The 18,970-nt window shown below is 40.5% G+C and overlaps 1 protein-coding gene across 3 annotated transcripts in view; it reads left to right on the forward strand.

Annotated features, from left to right (window-relative positions):
- The window catches only part of CSTPP1 (centriolar satellite-associated tubulin polyglutamylase complex regulator 1), an 86,672-nt gene that overhangs the window by 13,073 nt on the left and 54,629 nt on the right, over nucleotides 1-18,970 (forward strand). The window contains exon 1 of one of the 3 annotated variants that reach the window (XM_069784547.1): nucleotides 18,170-18,273. The exons of 1 other annotated variant lie outside the window; for it this stretch is intronic. In XM_069784547.1, the coding sequence (XP_069640648.1) occupies nucleotides 18,204-18,273 (70 nt within the window). In that variant the 5' untranslated portion in view covers nucleotides 18,170-18,203. Of the gene's footprint in view, nucleotides 1-18,169; nucleotides 18,274-18,970 lie in introns of those variants that run through there. One more of the 3 variants, XM_069784548.1, reaches the window with a different exon arrangement.

Raw genomic sequence — 18,970 nt, forward strand, 5'->3', positions numbered from 1 at the left:
GCTGTGCTTTGAAGGCTACCCTGCTCTGCCAAGCAGATAAGCTTGATCTTGATTTTTATCTTTAATCTCAGTATCTTCAAACTCAAAGATAACTTGTGAGATTCCAGAAGGTTTGTTTACATTCTCCCAGTGTTTTCCTTGTTCTAGGTTATTCTAAGTGAGAGGATTGTCATGTGCATATTTTGAAGTATGCTGCAGTGATTTGAGATGAAGGGACTTGATTGGGACAGCTGTCCAGTTTTTAACATTTTGCTTTCTCTATTTATGCTCACTTAAAATTAGAGACCAAGCCCAGGGTTTAGAAAGCTAGCAGTAAGGCCCAAGAAAGTGACTTTTTTCTCCCCCCCCCCCCCTTTTTTTTTTTTAAATGTGCATGGGATAAAGTAATGAGTTCTGTAACTTTTCAGAAGTAATGAAGTTAGTGTGTCAAGGATGGGTGTTAGATATTCTCCAAACTCTTCTCAGAGGGCACACTTTTCAATAGAGTGGTGTTCCATGGACCTTTCTTGCTGGATTCACGACTCGAGCAATCATGGACTCTGCATTGCAATGCCCCACCTCACCATGAGTCACTTCAAATGTTTGTGCTAGTTACAACAACTATTTTTATGGGTAGTTAAGAAAATTTTGTTGGGGTTTAGCTTACCTGAGTGAAATTTCATAGCTGAAAACTATGTGGTCATGTAGCTCTGTATGGATCAAGCAGTAAGTGTTTTGCAGGCAATGAGTGTTTCTAGTTGTTTCTAGGCAATGAAATTGGCTAGGTATTCTACTGCTACCCACAGCCTAGCACCAGGATTGCTGATTGCAGAGGGCTGACCTTCATCTCTATGTTTCTCCTTGCAGAATATTTTTAGTCTTCAAGGATGTTTTTTCTCCTACTTTATTCCATTGTTCATTTGTCCCAATCATGTGGACATCTGCTTTCAATTTTGGGAGTACCTTGAGGCTTCCCTCATCTGACTCACCCCTGACTCTTACAGGAATAGAGATCAATCACCCTTCTGTCAATTAATCCACATCTTTTAGCTAAACAAATAAAATGCCTCTCTTAGGACTAGTCTTGATTTTATAGATATGCTGAAATGCTACTGGTATTTGTTCATTACAAACCCAAGAAATCTCTGCACTGGTTTTGAATCTGCATGAAATGCAGACTCTTGAAAGCCCTCTGTGTAATTACACACTAATGCTGCTTTACTTCTTCCAGGCTAACTTCTGTGCCAACATATCTTAAAGGGACATGATCCTCCTATACATTATTTATCATCCTGTTTTCTTGATCTTTCCTGTACTGAAGAAAAACAGGGCCCCCATGCTAATGCATTTGATCACAGAGAGGGAATATGCATAGCATCCCACTTTGTATTTTCTGGGATCTTAAAGGAGTCTGTGTGGCTTTTTTTTCACTTCAGCTGGAAGAAGCAGCAACAAAAATTTTTGACCAAGAGACTTCCTACTAGTAATTTTTGCTTTTCTTCTGGGCTAACCCTTTGCTTGAAACTTTCTCTTCTGGTTTGCAGGTAGATGTGCTACTCTGTTCAAGACTCTTTGGAAAGCTCAGAAGTATTGATCAGCGATAACTTACCTTGGGCAGGAGACTCTTCTTCCTATCACTTTTATAGTATATTTGATAAACAAAACACAAGTGAACTAGAGACACAGGAAAAGGCATTTTTCTGTCTATGTTCTTCTCCCAAAACACTTCTTGTTTCTTTTGTGTCTGGTGAAATGTCTTCCTGATCACCTGCCAACTGGAGCATGATTGAGAAAGACATCTTGCTTTTAGCTTGCAGATGGAGCACTACTACTTTGGGCTCCGCAAACTGATGTCTGAGATCCCCTTTTTCTGTGAAGGATGTTTCTGCTGGCTCTAACTTGAAGTGCCCCTGCTGGATCTTGTGTGACAGTTTGCTAATATTTATCTGAGAGGGTGTCTGTGATGTGTGTGTTTGGGGGGGGGGCGGTCGGGGGTCAGATACTGCTTTTAGATCTGTTGTGTGCCTGGCAATTCAAAATACCACGTCTGTGCTGTGTAGAGCCCTGTTCTACACAAAAGAATATTTGCTTTGTTCATGGTAGCAGGACTGGCAGTGCTATATAGTTTGAGATCCTTGGATAGGAAGATGTTATCATAGTGAGACGTATCAACTTCTAGCAATGAAAGTACCTCATTTTCTCTTGTTGTCTGGATTGGCTGGAACAATTTGTTCAACTCATTCCTTAGAGACAAATATGATACTGCTCTCTTGACTTTCTCTGGCAATAGCAGTGACACAGGCTTTGGTATCAGAAGAACTTTTGGCTTGTTCAGTCCTGTACTGCTGTACAACATTACCTAAATAAATCTGTAGAGTAAACAATGTCCTCCTCTTTAAAATAGTCTCAGTACCCTTTGCGGGGGAGGGCGGGGGGAAGCGCCAGAAACAGGACAGATGGGATGCCCATGAGAAATAAGCCACTCGCTGAAGACAACCTTAATTGGCAACTGGAAATAAGATGAATTATCTGCTTATAAAGTGGAGAGATTCTCAGAGCTAGCTTAAAGCCATCAATTTTTAGTTTTTTGGGGGTTTTTTGCATCTCTCTGTTTGTAGGCCTTATCATCGTCATCATCTTGCCGTCGTCTGCTCTGCATCTTTCCCCTTTTCACAGTAACTTGTTCTGTCTTGTTCGCAAGGATAGTGTAAGCTCTTCAAGACAGAAGTGATATTGTACTGCATGTACTTTACAACATCTAGCATTGTAGAACGTTGTGTCCATGCTTTGTACAATTGTAGTATAAAGAGCAAAAATAGTAGTGAGAAGGTCCTTAGGGCTTTGACAGGTTGTGCCAGATTCCCTGAGAGATGGAGCCATTCATTAGAATTTCTCAGTAAAACTGTTTGGGGGAGGGGCATTGGTGTTCGGGTTTTTTTGTGTTAATTCTGTGTGTTTTGAACAAATCAGTAGCCTCTGGGAGGTAACAATACTTTCAGGTTCTTAGATAAAATGCTGATATTCTCTCTGATATAATCTTATGAGTGATTGCAAAAATAATATTTCCTGTGTTCCTCCAAAACTCTCAGGATTCCTACATGTCTTCTGCTCTGGAGAGAAAAAGACAAAATTATCACACTCAATGCAACACTGCACTGAGCCATGCAATTGGTGCGAAGATGCTGCTGTCAATGACCTAGCTGTGAAGCAGCCCTTTGGGCTGAAAATTTCAGCTGGTATAATGTGCTTGATGGTTCCCGACAGGCTCTCACTTGGGATTCCTTGATCCCTAGGGCACTGCCTGAGAGTGCTGTCTGCCTCTCTTTTGCTCTTCAGTTATCGGTGGAAAGAGAATGAATATATGCACTCAGACACAGCACTTGTGCCAGAAGCTCTGAGGAGTAGATTTTGCAGCTAATGTGAATGAGTTGCTATGAGAGAGACATTTTCAAACTCTCTCTGCACAGAGTACATGGATTTGCAGGACTGCGTTTGTTGACAAATCTTTCTGGGGAACCTCTATTAGTTGCATGTTTCTCCACTTAGAGTGGTGCTAATGGACACAAAGCCTTTCTGTTAAAGTCCATTTGTTGCCTTCCAGTCTTACCTCTACAGAGAAGAGTTGTCAGAATGGCAGTCTCTTCCTTGTAATCTAAGTTTCTCCAACCCATATTAGAAATTGGATTTCAATACCCCTAGTCTACTGTGCATGCGGTATGCGTTTTGTATGAGACCTATGGAAGATTTGGGTGTTGTGGATAACTTGGTTTATTTGTGATTAAAGTTATATATATTTTGTCCAGAACCTCTAGATCTGCCACCTGAAGGGTGGTGGTTTTATTACAGAATTGCTTGACAGCAGAAACAGCATTGGTATCTTCATGTGACAGGCAGGATCTATGAATTCCTGGTTTTCCCAGAGTTGTTTCTTTGTAACAAACATTGCAACAAGTCCTAGCCTGACAAATATGCTGATTGGGATGACTGCTGTTGAGTAAACAGCTGGAAAAAATGCATATATTAATGGGAATAACACACTGATTCCTACTGTAGTTTGTGGGCTGCCAATATACTAGAAAATGTAGTGTTTTATTCCCACATACTCAAGAATCTTACAGGTGAGTGGTTACTCAGATGAGTCCAAACCCTGGCAAAGAAATATGGGGGGGGGGGGGGGGAAGGTAAAGAAGCTGTTTGGTAAGCAGGACAATCTCGGAAGGCTTATAGCCAAAGGAGTAACATAGAATTGAACATGAAAGACAATGTTTACCATTGATGGTGCATGCGATAATACACTCTGCTCAGGAAATTTATAATACTGTTTTGGTGACAGAAAAATCTAGGGAACTTGCCATAGCATATGAATGTTAGCACTTGATATCAGCATCTCGTGAGCACAGGGTAGTTAGTTATCTGTAGATAACCCTTCACTTATGCACTGATTTGAGCTGCACTCTGCTCTTGCTATTTGAAGAGAGGCAATCACAGCTTTTATATGCAGTGTGGTCAGATTATGATGCTTCTAGTATGTATTCACTGGTGTAGCAGTGCAGTCTTTGCCCACTTTCCTACTCCTTTACATCATGGAAATTACATATTTATTTGTGGTCTTTGTCAGAATAGTTGCAGCAGAAGTGGACTGGCTACCTTATGGAGACCTTATGTAGTCGAGTATGTTTGTATTTCTTACAACCTTGAATGTTGAAATGCAGCGCATTGAGCTTCCTAATGATGGTTAAAGCTAATTGCATATAGGCAGTATTGATAGCTAATAAAACTGAAAAACAGATGTTAGAAATGTTCCAAAAGCCAAAGTCCAGAAACCTGGCAAATGGTACAAGCTTTAGGACTATATGTGTCTGACAACTGTGTTTGTGTTTTCTCTCTGGGCTGGAGTTGAATGTACTACCCTCTGTCTAGTCTTAGCTCATAACTCTAGCATAATTCTGTTTATGCTTCCAATTTTTTTATTGCTTTTCATCATAGTTGTTAATGTTACTTGTACAAATTTGGAGATGTATACATGATCCCTGCTGGGAGTTAAAATTGGACTTTTGTGACACACTTCAAATGTGTAAATTTATTCTTGAAACAAGTCTGGATAATTTAGGGAGAGAGCGAAAAGGACAAAATCCTAAGGTTTGCTGAAAATTGATCTCTCTGATCTCGATCAGAAGGCAATAGAGAAGTAATTTTTCTTGGTTATGTGCATTTATGATACCATTTCCCTACTCCTCAGTCCATCCCACTGTCTGCATTTGGCAGTACAACAAAATGATAGGCAAGTCATTGCTGTTCCTAAGAAAATCTTTACGGAGCCTCCTATACATGTGCTCTTTGTGGTTATTTTGCCATAAGTCATTTCATCAGCTGGGTATTTCATAGTGCTCATCAGGTCCTTTTTGGGATGCTACAGGGTGTTTTGTTTAATTTTATTTTCTCCATCAGTCTACTTGTTTTTAATATCTGTGGTATTAGGTAGTTCCTGCCTTATTCCTGTGCTTGCATTTCTGATCACAAATCTCTGCTCTGTTTTAGTTTGTATTCTTGCAGAAGTGAAAGGGCCCTTAAGTCAGAATTGGTGAACTGTGGCAATCTTATATTGTCCATCTTCCACTGAGGAGAGGTCTGTAGTAGAGCTCACCGTGATGCAAAATAGATATTCAGTGCTGAGATCACAGTTTGACAAGCACCTTTCTCCATAATTCTGGAAAACTGCTCAGCTGTGCTTGCTGTTGGAATTCACTCTGTTGGAATATATAGGAAAAAACAAGAAAGATAAATAGTGACATATTCACAACAGATGTAGTGGGACTATTTACAGTCTTTTGCATACAATCTGCAACGTGTATATAAAGCAGTAATCTCTTTTCATGCTTGGTCACATGCTGTAAGGATTGGATTTCCTGCAGCTTCTGTAAATGTTTTGAAGAAAACTGGTTTAGTAATGTGAAATTGGCACCTGGAATTCAGTAGAAATGCACTAGGGAATAGCAGCTTTGGAAAAACATAATAATGTAGGAAGTTTGGTACACATTTGTGTGTTTTCCCTTATTATATGTGGGGGCTTTTACTTTTAAGAATTAAAAGGCATAGTTTTATCATTTTTCTGTCAGGAATTTTTTTTTTTTTTTTTGGAACATACTGTTTCCTCCAATAAAATTTTTGATGTCTCAAGCTGTAAGAGAACCGCTGTTGAATACATGATAGCTTCATCAATAACTATACTTTTCTCTGTATTACTAACTCATATGGTTTAGTTCTGGTTTTAATTAAGCGTTTTGGTGTGAGTCTAGGCTACTATATGTATATAGGAGATCAGTTTCAGAGGAGTTCTTGGCTTCCATCTAGCTAAGCTTATAAGACTTTGTATTAAATTGGAGTAAAGTAGTGTAAGTTTGAGGAACACTTTATTTTTTCCCTGAAAGATCTTTAAGAAAAGATGGATCAGAATTTGAGGTTGGGTGGGTTTTTTTGGTTTTGTGGTGTTGGAAGGACTTTTGTATTCATTCTTAAGCTGTAAAATGTTGTGGTATCACAGAAAATCTTGAGGAGCATTTCTGATTGTCTTGCTAAGAATATTTGTGTTCCAATGTAGACACGGTCAACAAATGTAAAATTTCTCCTAAATTGGATATGCCAAGCTGTAAAACTCAACAAATGCCTGTAACAATGGGAAGTGATAAGATCCCATAATAGGATTCCTTATCCTTTACAGGATAAAATCCCTTAACTGTCTCTGAATGCCCGTGAATAGCAAACTGCTGAAAGTCTTGTAGCGTGCCTGAAAAATCTATTTTAAAAATATGGTTTATCTTCCTTTTCTTAAAAAAAAAAAAAAAAAAAGGAAGAAAAAGTCTAGTTTCTGGAAATCTGGATGTCTTCAGAGAACCGGAGACTTTCTGTGCTGTGTAGTGTTGAAACTACACAGATTCCAGAACACATCAGCTTTAGAGACTTGCAGTAACCTCATGTCCTGCAAAACTAATCCTATTGTGTATCTTCAAATGAATTGAACAAACTGTAGCTGGTCAACACTGTAGCCAAGCAGCTGTGGTGAGCACAAAGTGCTTTAGCTAAGCAATCTCGAAATGCAGAGTTAGCATTAATGTCAAATGATGAAGCTTCATCTATATTAAGAAATTTTGGCAAGGTTCATTTGTTGCCATGATGGAAATATTGGACGCTGCTCAGTCTTTGAGGTGCTATAGTTCTTGCCAAGGCAACTGAATAGGTGAGAAAGTATTAGTTGTAAATTTTTTTCTTTTTCTGAAATTCTCCAGTCTAACCAAGACTGAAAAGAGCAAATATGGGGGCTGCATGCATGGCACCAGTATTGAATCTCTTTGGAACAGTAATTAAGTTATATTTCAGTAGTTCCTGCATCATCACAGTCATAATGTGACTGTGCTGCTACCTTTTAAAATAATTAAAAGTCTAATTTATAAAACATGGAACTGTCTTACAATAAGAGATACACGAGACTACGTGCAGAATGGAGCAAGCAGGCCCTTACTCATGCTTATACTTTGGCCTCAACTTTCTGAGAAGCCAGTTTGCCTTCACTTGGCATTATGCTTTGATCTCAGCAGTACAAGATGGGTGCAGTTATTCAATAATTTTCAAATTCATACTCTTCCTTCAGTGGACATTGACATTTTGGTATCAAAATCCATCTCCAGCCGATGTCAATTCCATAGCTACTTCCAGAACTGTTGTCAGACTAGAGGAAATCTGAAGACTACCTTGTGTTGCTTGTATTTTTAATAGTGTTTCTCTTCTTTGTGCCATCTTCTCGCCCTTGCCACAGGTTCATTGCATGGTTTCTATAGCATCTTGTAGCTGGTGAATGAATTTCACAGCGTGATAGGGAGGGCAGAAATACATCTGCTGGTTAATAAAGGAAGCCAAAGAATGGAGATCACGGCTTTATGACAGTAAAGCTTATTGAGGACTTCTCCCATACCCTCAGCATATAGAAGGTTATAAAGCAGTTCAATAAGGAATTTTCTTCTTGCCCCAAAATGTCTAGTTGGACCAGTTTGAACAAATACTAAATACGTTAGCTGGAGAGTTAGCAGTTTTCTTTGTGTAGTTATAATTCTGGTACTTTTTGTTATTTATTTATTTGTTTTAGGTTTTGTGGGGGGAAAGGGCAAGGGTTTTTGAGGGAAGCTGGGTAGCAACTTGCAATATCTCCATAAAACTAGTTATAATGGTATTCATGCAGCTGTCTCTGTGGTGCACAACTCGCTGTTTTCTACTGTAAAAACTAAATCTCTGTTTATACCAGCAAGACCTTTTCAGACTCACTGAAACACCATGTGGTCTGAAATAGCACCTGATGAGACTGAAAGAGCTAGTGCTGCGTGATTGATGCTTATCTCTGAAGGCTTCTTTACTTTTCCCTTAAGCACCTTGGAGGGCTTCTGCAGGGCTATTTACCATCTTCCATTGTATGCCCTTTCCCATCTTCCTGAATACTAGGTTTCCCAGCTCATAACTCTTAAGAAGAAGCTTTATTTCAGAGTAGAAAGGGGCCCCAATATGTGGCCTATTATATCCATATCAGCTTGCTTACCCTTTTCAAATGGCTATTGTGTTTTAATAGGGCCCTGCCTGGCAGGGGGAGTCTTTAATTCCTACTACATAAGAATGGCCAGCTTGAGTTACAGCAAACTGCAGGATGCTGCTCTGATCAAAAGGCCTCTGTTTTTAGAGATCTCCCCCCTTCCCATTTGCTTTTTTTTTTTTTTTTTTTTTTTTTAAATCCTGGGCTAATAATTCAACACAGTAAGGTCATTTTAGCTTTTGATTTGAAAGCTTCAAGGTGTTAAATTACTGACCTAGTATAGGAAAAATTAAGGGAGGGGGACTCTAAAAAAGATAAAGGGATTCTGGGTAATAAAGAGCAAGCACAGCAACTCCTTTAATCCTTTCCTTCTCCAGAATCTGTAGACTGGTCTCAGAGGGTTTGATTTGCTACAAAGCAACATAAGAAAGCTTGTTCGCTGCCTGCTCTGAGCTGTGTCACAGGTGGTGTGGTTCATTTCCTTTCAAAGAGTACTTGGGATAATCTCTGTACCACCTGTATTAATTCTGCCATGAATACAGATATTCCTGAGCCTATACCAAGAAGCCTGAAAACAAATCATTAAAATTTGTGTCACTCCTTTCCCTCTTTCCACACCCTTCAGCTGAAATAAACTTGAGTGGGTGAGACAGAAAGGATCGCAAAAAATCCAGTCTCTGTGTTTGCAGTGTTACATCACCCAGTCTCACCAAATGTTGAGAGTGTTAATGATTTCCTATCTGCCTGGCTGTTAAAAAAGGATTTTTTCTTAAAGCCAGTCATCAGGAATAACTTTCAGCATCTGTTTCGTCTTAACACTGCTAACACATTTCAGAGGAAGTGCCTAAAAAGCACTGCTAATTTCATTAGAGGAAGATGGTGATTTCCTGAGGCTGACTTCATTGTCCCAAATTTTAATATCTGTGGAATTTTAAACAGCACTTGATAGAACAGCTTTGAATTGAGAAATGCTAATGCTCCTATGCTACCTTCCAAGAGGGATAGCTAAAGAAACAATCCCATGATCGGTCTGAATATTGCAAGTAGTGTAGTTCACTTAAACCAATAGGTGACGAATAGAATGATCTTAAATTAAAGTATGCTTGTGGAGCAGTAATCTATTCATCACAGCAGTGAAACTGGGATTTTTTTCCCAATGGTGCCTACAGTTTTAAGTGTTTGCTCTCTGGGATCGTTCCAGGGAAGGTAAACCTCACTTCCCGATTTCAGAGCGTAGCCTTGGGGTAAGTGTGATTGGTCACTTGGGGACGCTTTTTGTGTGGATGAGTTATTTAACAACAGAAATTGCCTGGGTTTTAAAGCCTTTTGAATGTCAGTATTTTCTGTTGCTAGAGCTAGTTCTTTGTTATCCATTGTACCATAGTCTCTAATCCTAATACTCCTGATTATCCCTACTTACTGTGCTTTGGTTCACACCATGAAGCAGTCTTGGAGCTCATGACCTGGGTTCCTTTCAGATGGAACTAAACTGGAAGATGTGTTCCAACTGCAAATGAGCATTCAGCCCATGGGACCAGACTAGAGCTAGTCCAGAGCGTGTTTCAAGAAAAAATGAACCCTGAGATACCCATGTTGACATCAGGTCCTCTGCACTGTTTCTCTCTACAGAAGTTTCAGTCAGTCTAGACATAGCCTCCAATGGCAACTTGCGTTTGAGACTACCTTATTTTTGTTGAAGACACTCAATTCTGTTTTAATGACTTAGACACCTGTGTAACTGTGAAGAAAAGTAGTGCATGTGTGGGAAATTGTTCACGCTGCAGAAGCAGCATAAGCCTTCAATGTGATTTTCTTCCTTCATCATGCTCTCGGTGGAAAATGCAAGCAGTAATGCTATAAGTTAAGGAATAATGGTCCTTGTTCCTTGCTTTCCATTTACTAGAGGAGGGATCCTGTGAACTCATTCAGCTCTTTACATGATAACCAAAGGTGGCACCTGCTGGGGGGACAGCAGGGTCCTGGCAAGCTCTTCTGTCCTTCTTGGGGACTTGGGGCGCTCTCTGCATTGTGCATATTTGGCTTTGCCTGAGGGAGAGGCTAACTAGTGTAGTGGGTTTCAATTGGGATGTTACCATAGCATCCTGGGACTTTTACAATCTATTTAGAAGTCCAAAGGTTTGAAAAGAGTGCTTGAAAGTTTCTGAACTCTGGCAAGTTGCCGAAATGTAATTACACAAAAGACAAAGCCTTACTGAAAGCAGCTCTGTTCAGAGAAGCAGCACCTGAGTGCTAGAGTTCCCAGCATAGCCATTTCTGAGAGTTGGGGCTGTTTTATCGCAGTCTCCTCCCAGAACTTTTTTTTCTTCCTCTCAGGTGCACGTGCCATCCCACAAGCATAGACTGGGGGTGCTGCAAGATGCAGCTTTCTCAGCAGTGGTGTTGGAAGAGACTCTGTTCTGTGGTTTAGCTGCTCTGGGGCATGTAAAGAAAAAGAGTGAAAAAGTAAGCATCTTGAAGTCCCTACTGCAAAAGTTTCTTTAGATATTCCCATCGAGCAAGAACCTTGCTTTATTTTTCTCATCTTTCTTCAGAATATTCTCACAAGTGAATGGGAGAAGCTGTTTTGTTAACAGAGTATCCAGTTGCGTAACAATTCTTGCATGAAATATGAGCATTTGCAGTGAACTGGTGTTAACTAATGAACATTCACTTCAATTTCTAGTCTCAGTTTCAGCAAGACAAATAAAATCATGTCATTAGTAACTTCTGTTAATGTTCTAATTTGCCTGCTCTACTTACTGGTAATGTAGAGGGCCTGGGCAACCATTAGGTTTGCAATAGGAGGCTTGGACACTTGCAGAGTTGTTGAAAGCTTTCTTCTTGAAGGAATCTCTTGCAGATGGCTGCACTAAATGCCTAAAGAGGGAAAGAAGTTAACCAGAAGGGTGAAGAATCATTTTCCCTGCTTCTGGGTTCACAACCCCATTTCTAAATGATTGAGGACAAAGTAATACCTTGCTGAGATAGTTTGTTCACAAGTCTTTCTCCTGCAAATGTGCTGATAAGCTCTGGCCACCTAACTTTGCTAAGGGTATGAGTTGCTCAGTGAGAGGAAGGCAGATAAAGGGAAGACTGAGCAATGCTGAGGGAAGAATCTCAGCAGCTGGTGAACTTGCTGAGAATGTTTGAGCTAAGTTTGTTGCTTTGCTGTTGATATCTTGCTTACTTAAGCCATTCCTCTGAGTCTGCAGCCTGTTCCATTTTTGTGTTCAAAAGAAACTGGAAAAGACATCTGTTCGCATGTACATAAAAATCATAGGTGAGGCGTTGGTCATACCCCCTGCGTGCTGTTGGAATACCTGCAACAGCTTTGGGTTGTCACCACTTCTTTTTCTTCCAGAAGGGTTTACCTGCAAGCTGTTACTACTTGCCACTTTAACAGTAACTTCACCTCTGAGCAATTGTTAAGGAAAAGGTGGCCAAGTTATTTTCGTACTGCCCATCTACCCATGATAAAGGAATTTCAAAATACATAGTTTGTTCAAAATGTATAGTGTTCCTGTCTCTTGTAGTGACCTTAACCCTGCCTGAGAATAGATCTGTTGATTTGTCATGGGGCTGCTTGCTGGATAGCTCCATCATGGGCTGGCTCCTTTGAGCTGAACTTTTACAACTTACAAAAAGGAATTTATAAAGTAGGGTCTCTGAAATGCAGCATATTAACTGGGATAAAACTCCCAGGCTTGCAGACTTGAGCTTTTGGGGAAAAATCCTTCCATTGTATAGTTAAAATGTGATTGCAAGAAATGAGGAATGAAAGAAACATCGTACCTCTTTTACTCAACTAGCTGGCGGCACTTGGCTGTCAGCACATCCAGGTTTGCTGATGTTCCAACATATCCACCCACTCTTTTAACTGAGTAAGCAACAACAAATGATATCATACCCTTCTGCCTGCTAGGTTTAGAGAGCCATCCCATACTGAAAATGCAAGTGACTCAAGTTTTCACTTATTAGAACTAAGGAGTAATATGGTAGGGCTGTCTGCTGTGAATTAATAGTATGTTAGCTTCATATCTGGACCTTTCTATGATAGTTGTGCCAGGATCTGCTTGCAGATGTTGCATGTGCTGTAGTTGTTCCGAGCAACATAATTCGGTGCATTTAATTGTATCATTGTGCCTTCATCTTCTTTCCCTTCCTAAATGTCTCCCTTACTTGTGTCTTTGTTCTGAAAGCTGCCTTCTCATATTACACCAGGTTTCTTCTTTTTCATTCATATCCTGCTTTTCTCCATCAGCCTGTCAAATAATTAGCAAAACAATGCAAATCAGAAACGAAAAAAGTTTTACAGGCTGTGGTTTAGGATGAGAAGATCTGAAATCCCATTTCCAGCTTTGTCACAGGCATCTTGTGGGACTTTATGCAAGTTACTTTTCCTTACTCTGAACTGGTTCACTCTAAGGCAGTGAGCTACAGCACTTTGTAATGAATACTCTTTACTTACAATGATAGTCATGGGAGCCCTTTCCTGTAATTCTGGCATATTTTGATCAGGCACATGATTTATTTATTTACTTTAATCTCTTGGGACAATGGCTGTGCTTTCCTCTGGTTTGTATAGCACTAGTGCATGAACAAGGGTTCATAAATACGAAATAATATATTTGTCCATGATATTTACAGAAAGAGTATTCCTAAGTCCAGGATTCAAGAGTCATGAGTGTTTCTTAATCATAAGGTGATTGTACGTATTTTATTTGAGTTGCATTTCCTTCTGGGTAGGAGGGCTAGAAACAGTGCTCTGCACATAGCTTTCAACAGCTGACAAAAAATTCAATTTACTCACATGTCCTTGAGAACCAGGACACTAAAAAAAAGAAATTGTGATTCTTTTCTGAAAAATTGAATTGGCTTCTCTCCACGCACCCCCCATGTTACATGACTTTTTAATTTTGCTCAACTCTGTCTGGTATAATTCTCTTTCAAATGTGAGACCCTTTTCTATACTATGAAGGATAAAGTGATTTAAACTATTTATGTTTAAAGAGATGTTTTAAAATTGCAGACTGAGAGGGTTCACACTGACCACTGGATTTTGTCTGTTGTGGAGATGCTACCTATGGAGAGGTTCTGCTGTGATGAAAGTAAACTTGTATCTTTTCATTAAGTCTCTCCTATGTGGGAGAGTTAAGCTGCTGTCCCAAGTGAATGTTTTTAATGATCTCTCTGGAGTGTTTGAAAGCTTTGTCCCACTTGCACGATGCAGAGTGAAATGCATAAAATCTATCTTTGAGGCAACCCTGTCATTATACTTTTTGGTATAGAATGTTTGTATTTTGCATTTCTATTGTTCTTGCATGTTGAGCTTTACCATGCGAAAAGGAGAGCTTCTTGTGCTTCAGAGAAACCTTTTTAAGACAAATGTTTACTATAGTAAGTTAGCCTAAAGTGCTTAAAACTCAAATATGAGAAATTTGTGCTAATATACAAGAATGTGAATATCAAATTGACTATTGATCATAATGAGCAGCTACTCTTTTCAAAATGCACTAGTGCAAAGTGATGTTTAGTGAAGCATCAATCTGCTTTTCATGACAGCTGAAGTAGATTTTATACATCCAATACAGTCAAGTTTCAGTAAGCTAGAAATGAAATCTTGAGGCTTCTGTTAAAGAGGTTTTTTTGGTGTTTTTTGGGGGTGGGGTTTTTTTTGTGTGTGTGTGGCTTCGTGGAAAACTGTGATAAGAATAGCAGTGAAATTCAAATGGTACTAAAGGAAAGGGCATCTTCTGGTCAGATAAACAACAATTACTCTTGGCCAGCCATTTTCCAATGGATTGGTTTCAAATAAGTGGCTCTTGGACACCCCTTGCTGGGATTCTTTAGAATGAATTTTACTTTCACAAACCTCTAATTCCTATAATTAAGTTCCAATGTGTGGTTTTTGCAAATAGCCTTCTCTCTAGAGAACAGATGGGTATAAACTTTGGAGATTTGGTTTCACAAAATGTAACTGGCAGTGGTTTTCTTGCTATTGTTCCAGCTGGCCCCAGAACACTCACACTGGTTCAGCTTTCTAACGTTCTCTTGTTTTGGCTTTATCTCCACAGTTTTAACAGCGTGCGTCAAGGAACACACGTCTTGTTCCGTGAGTTCAGCTTTGTTCAAGCTACCCCTCACAATAGGGCATCTTTTCTTCGGACCTTCTGGAGGTGTTTCCGAACAGTTGGGAAAAATGGAGGCAAGTATTCCAGCATCTGCTGGTGCTCTGCTACCTTGACATTAAAATCATTAGCTAGGCTATTAATGCAGTACAAATACCGACACTTTGCACTATGTTGTAATGTTCTAACATTGTTAATAGGGAGACACCGTCACAGCTGCCTGTGGAATAGTTAAAAAATACTTGCAGCATGAAGTGTAGCATAGGAGCACCTTGTTGCCAGTGCTGCTTCCATTACAGAACAGCATGTCAAGCAACAATAGATCAGAGGGAGGACATTTGTAGGCCTGTGCATGGGAATGGATAGGGGGGGAAAAAAAAAGTGCTGGGGTGTGATGGATGGGAGCTGGGAGCAGGGTAGTGGACCCCGAGATGGTTAGAATATAGGATATGGAGCATGAGGGAGGTAGGTGCTGAGATTATTAGGCAGTTGGGGTACTGAGTGCTTTGACTAGGAGCCCAGCAGGAGGTAGAGTATATAGTGTTGTTGGGCTGTAGGGTGGCGAATGCTGCTGCCTGAGCTAGTCCTGGCACATCTCCTAGATGATTTTGCAGGATCCTGATGGCTGTGGAAGGGGGACCACTGACAACTGTGTGACCTCTTCCCCAACCTACCCACAAGGAAAAAGTTCCAATGCCAAAATAACTATTCAGCACTGTACTATCTTGTCTAGCTATTCTTGTACTGCACTCGGTATATTAGGTATTACAGAATTGGCCAGAGTTCAAAATAAACTCATGTAACTACATGCAACTAAAATTACATTTTGTTTTAGTTTTTGATTCAGTATTTTAAGCAAATACACTGAATATTGCTGTACAAATATGAATTTTGGTGGGTTTTTTTACTATGAGCCTCACTTGTTTCAGGCTATTCAGAATGCTTCCCTTGTTGCAGGGAAGACTAGAACCATCTCTTAAATATAGGTAAAACCTCACCTTCTCGCTAAGCTCTGCAAGACTTCTGCTCATGATGAATAGAGTTTGCAAGACTGTGAATAACAACTTGCATTTCTTGACATAAGCCATTTAGTTCCTTGGAAGTCAGACAATTGTATTTAAACATGACAAAATTTGCTATTGAAGTGACTGACTATGCTGTCTGTAACACCTTCTTCCCAGTGATAGGTACTTTGTTACGTTCTAAATCACTTAAATTAGTTCAGGGATAATATTTTTAAGACTTCAGATAAATTGTATGGTACTAATCTAACCAGTATGCAGTGAGGCCATATCTGATTTGAGGTCAGGTCATAGCCAGGAAAGATAAAGTGTAGACTCCTAGAACATATTTCTGTAGGGGAGTTAGAGATGATAGTGAAGAAGTCATCCACCAGAACTGCAGCTGTCAGTGGTAAACCTTGTTGACAGATTGAGAAGAAGCTATCTGATGAAAAGTAGCCACTGCTGTACTTAAAATGTAGGTTTTCGTCAGGCTTCATCTATCTAGCATCTGGCCTCAGCCAGATGATGGACATCTGGATTTTTTGGGAAGAAGGAAAAAGTTTTAGCTACGTAATATCTGCCTTCTCTTTTACCTTTAGCGGTTTTATGTGAATATGGAAAAGGTTGTGGAAGAAAATATAATCACCACGGTACTTTAAAGGAGGAGGAGGAGCATAGGAACAAAAGCTCAGGTGGATGTTACTATGCTGTGGTTGTGGCCTATAAAGAGTTCATAAAGTCTGAGCAAATATGGCATGTTTACCTGTGTATTTATATACTAACATACATTTTCTTTTTATATTAACTAGAAGCAGAAATGCATCACTTTAGAGAACTTGCTGTCAATATTTTAATCCCCTCAGTCCAATTTCTCTGATTCTCTAGCAGTAATTACAGTCTAGAGCCTTGATTTTATTCATTTCGGTTTTATTTGCTATGGGATTTTTCTGCTATACTTGTGCATAGGGGAACTCAGAACATTCATGGTCTCTTAAGACCTAAGCTCATTTACTAAGAAGCTGCACCTGTGCAACATTGTGGGTGAAATATGGTCATTACCACACTCAGGCATAGATTAGACCTGGATTTTTTTCCTTGAAAAACATTGCTTTTAGATGAATGTGGGAAGGAATGCTGTTATACAACAAATGGCAGCAACCAGAAGCGAGATCATTGCTGATCTGAACTACAGAATTAGTCTCTTAACAATAGAAAAATTCACACTAAATGATGCCCAAAGCAAGTAAGACTTTCAACTTAGAGCTTTCTTTAGAAGTGTGGCTGGTGGTACATCTTCTAATTGGATTATGCCAGAAATTAGTTTTAAGTTGTTTCTTTATGATCACTACACTAGAACACAAGAACATATATGTACATATCAAATTAAAAACAGTTATACAAGCTTGCATGGAATCATGACTCTACAGATAGTTTGTTGCTACAGCATGTCATTTTATGATGATACAATTTTGACAATTTAAACATCATATTACGTGCAGCAGTGTATTCGGTTTGCATGGCAAGGTTTTGTAGTGTGGGGGGGGTGGGGGTGGGTTACAGCAGTGACTTCTGTGAGACCCTGCTAGAAGCTTCCCCTGTGTCCGACAAGGCAGTGCCAGCTGCCTTCAAGATGGACCTGCTGCTGGCCAAGGCCAAGCCCATCAGCAATGATGGTAGCACCTCTGGGATAATGTATTTAAGATGGGGGGAAAAAACAACTATGCAACAGCATTCGGAAGAGAGGAGTAAGAATATGTGAGAGAAAGAACTCTGCAGGCCCCCAGGTCAGTGCAGAAGGAGGGGAGGAGGTGCTCCAGGTGCTAGAGCAGAGATTCCCCTGCAGCCTGTGGGGAAGACCATGGTGAGGCAGGTTGTCCCCCTGCAGCCCAGGGAGGTCCACGGTGGAGCAGATACCCACCTGCAGCCCAGGGAGGACCCCACGCCGGAGCAGGTGGATGCCCAAAGGAGGCTGTGACCCCATGGGAAGCCTGCGCTGGAGCAGGCTCCTGGCAGGACTTGTGACCCCATGGGGGACCCACGCTGGAGTGGCCCATTCCTGAAGGACTGCAACCCCATGAAGGGACCCACGCTAGAGCAGTTCATGAAGAACTGCGGCCTGTGGGAAGGACCCATGTTGGAGAAGTTCATGGAGAACTCTCTCCTGTGGAGTGTCCCCATGCTGGAGCAGGGGAAGAGAGTGAGGGTGAAGGAGTGGTAGAGACAATGTGTGATAAACTGACCCGAACCCCCATTCCCCATCCACCTGTGCTGCTGTGGGGGAGGAGGCAGAGAAATCAGGAGTGAGGTTGAGCCTGGGAAGAAGGGAGGGGTGGGGGGAAGATGTTTAAGATTTAGTTTTTTCTCATTATTGTGCTCTGATTTGATTGGCAATAAATTAAATTTAATTTCCCTGAGTTGAGTCTGTTTTGCCTGTGAGGTTAATTGCTGAGTGATCTCCCCCTGTCCTTATCTCAACCCATGAGCGTTTTGTTGTATTTTCTTTCCTTCTGTCAGTTGAGGATGTGGATTGATAGAGCAGCTTGGTGGGTACCTGATATCCAGCCAGGATCAACCCACCACAAGGAGGTAGGTAAGTTATAGAGTCCTGGTACGAAATTCTGTTTATGCTGTCCTGGTTTCAGCTGGGATAGAGTTAATTTTCTTCCTAGTAGCTGCTATAGTGTTATGGATTGGATTTAGTATGAGAATAATATTGATAGCAACAAGTAAAAACATTGGTGTGTTAAGTAGTGTTTATACTAAGTCAAGGATTTTTCAGCTTCTCATGCCCAGCCAGCAAGAAGGCTGGAGGGGCACAAGAAGTTGGGAGGGAACACAGCCAGGACAGCTGACCCAAACTATGGATATTCCATACCATATGATGTCATGCCCAGTATATAAACTGGGGGAACTTGGCCGGGAGAGGTGGATTGCTGCTTGGGACCTAACTGGGCATCGGTCGGCGAGTGGTGAGGAATTGCATTGTGCATCACTTGTTTTGTATATTCTAATTATTTTATTATTATTATTGTTGTCCTATTTTTTTTCTTCCTTTCTGTCCTATTAAACTGTCTTTATCTGAACCCACGAGTTTCACTTTTTTTTATTCTCTTCCCCCATCCCACTGTGTGGGCGGAATAGCGAGTGGCTGCGTGGTACTTAGTTGCCAGCTGGGGTTAAACCACGACAGTGGTTATCTTATACTATGCAACAGGGCAGGGGACAAAGAACCTGCTGGTTCTGAAATTGGAAGCAGTATGGCTCAGATTAATGTTGGTATGTTGCTT

The sequence above is a fragment of the Haliaeetus albicilla genome, chromosome 5 (assembly GCF_947461875.1).
Source record: "Haliaeetus albicilla chromosome 5, bHalAlb1.1, whole genome shotgun sequence".
Taxonomy (NCBI): domain Eukaryota; kingdom Metazoa; phylum Chordata; class Aves; order Accipitriformes; family Accipitridae; genus Haliaeetus; species Haliaeetus albicilla.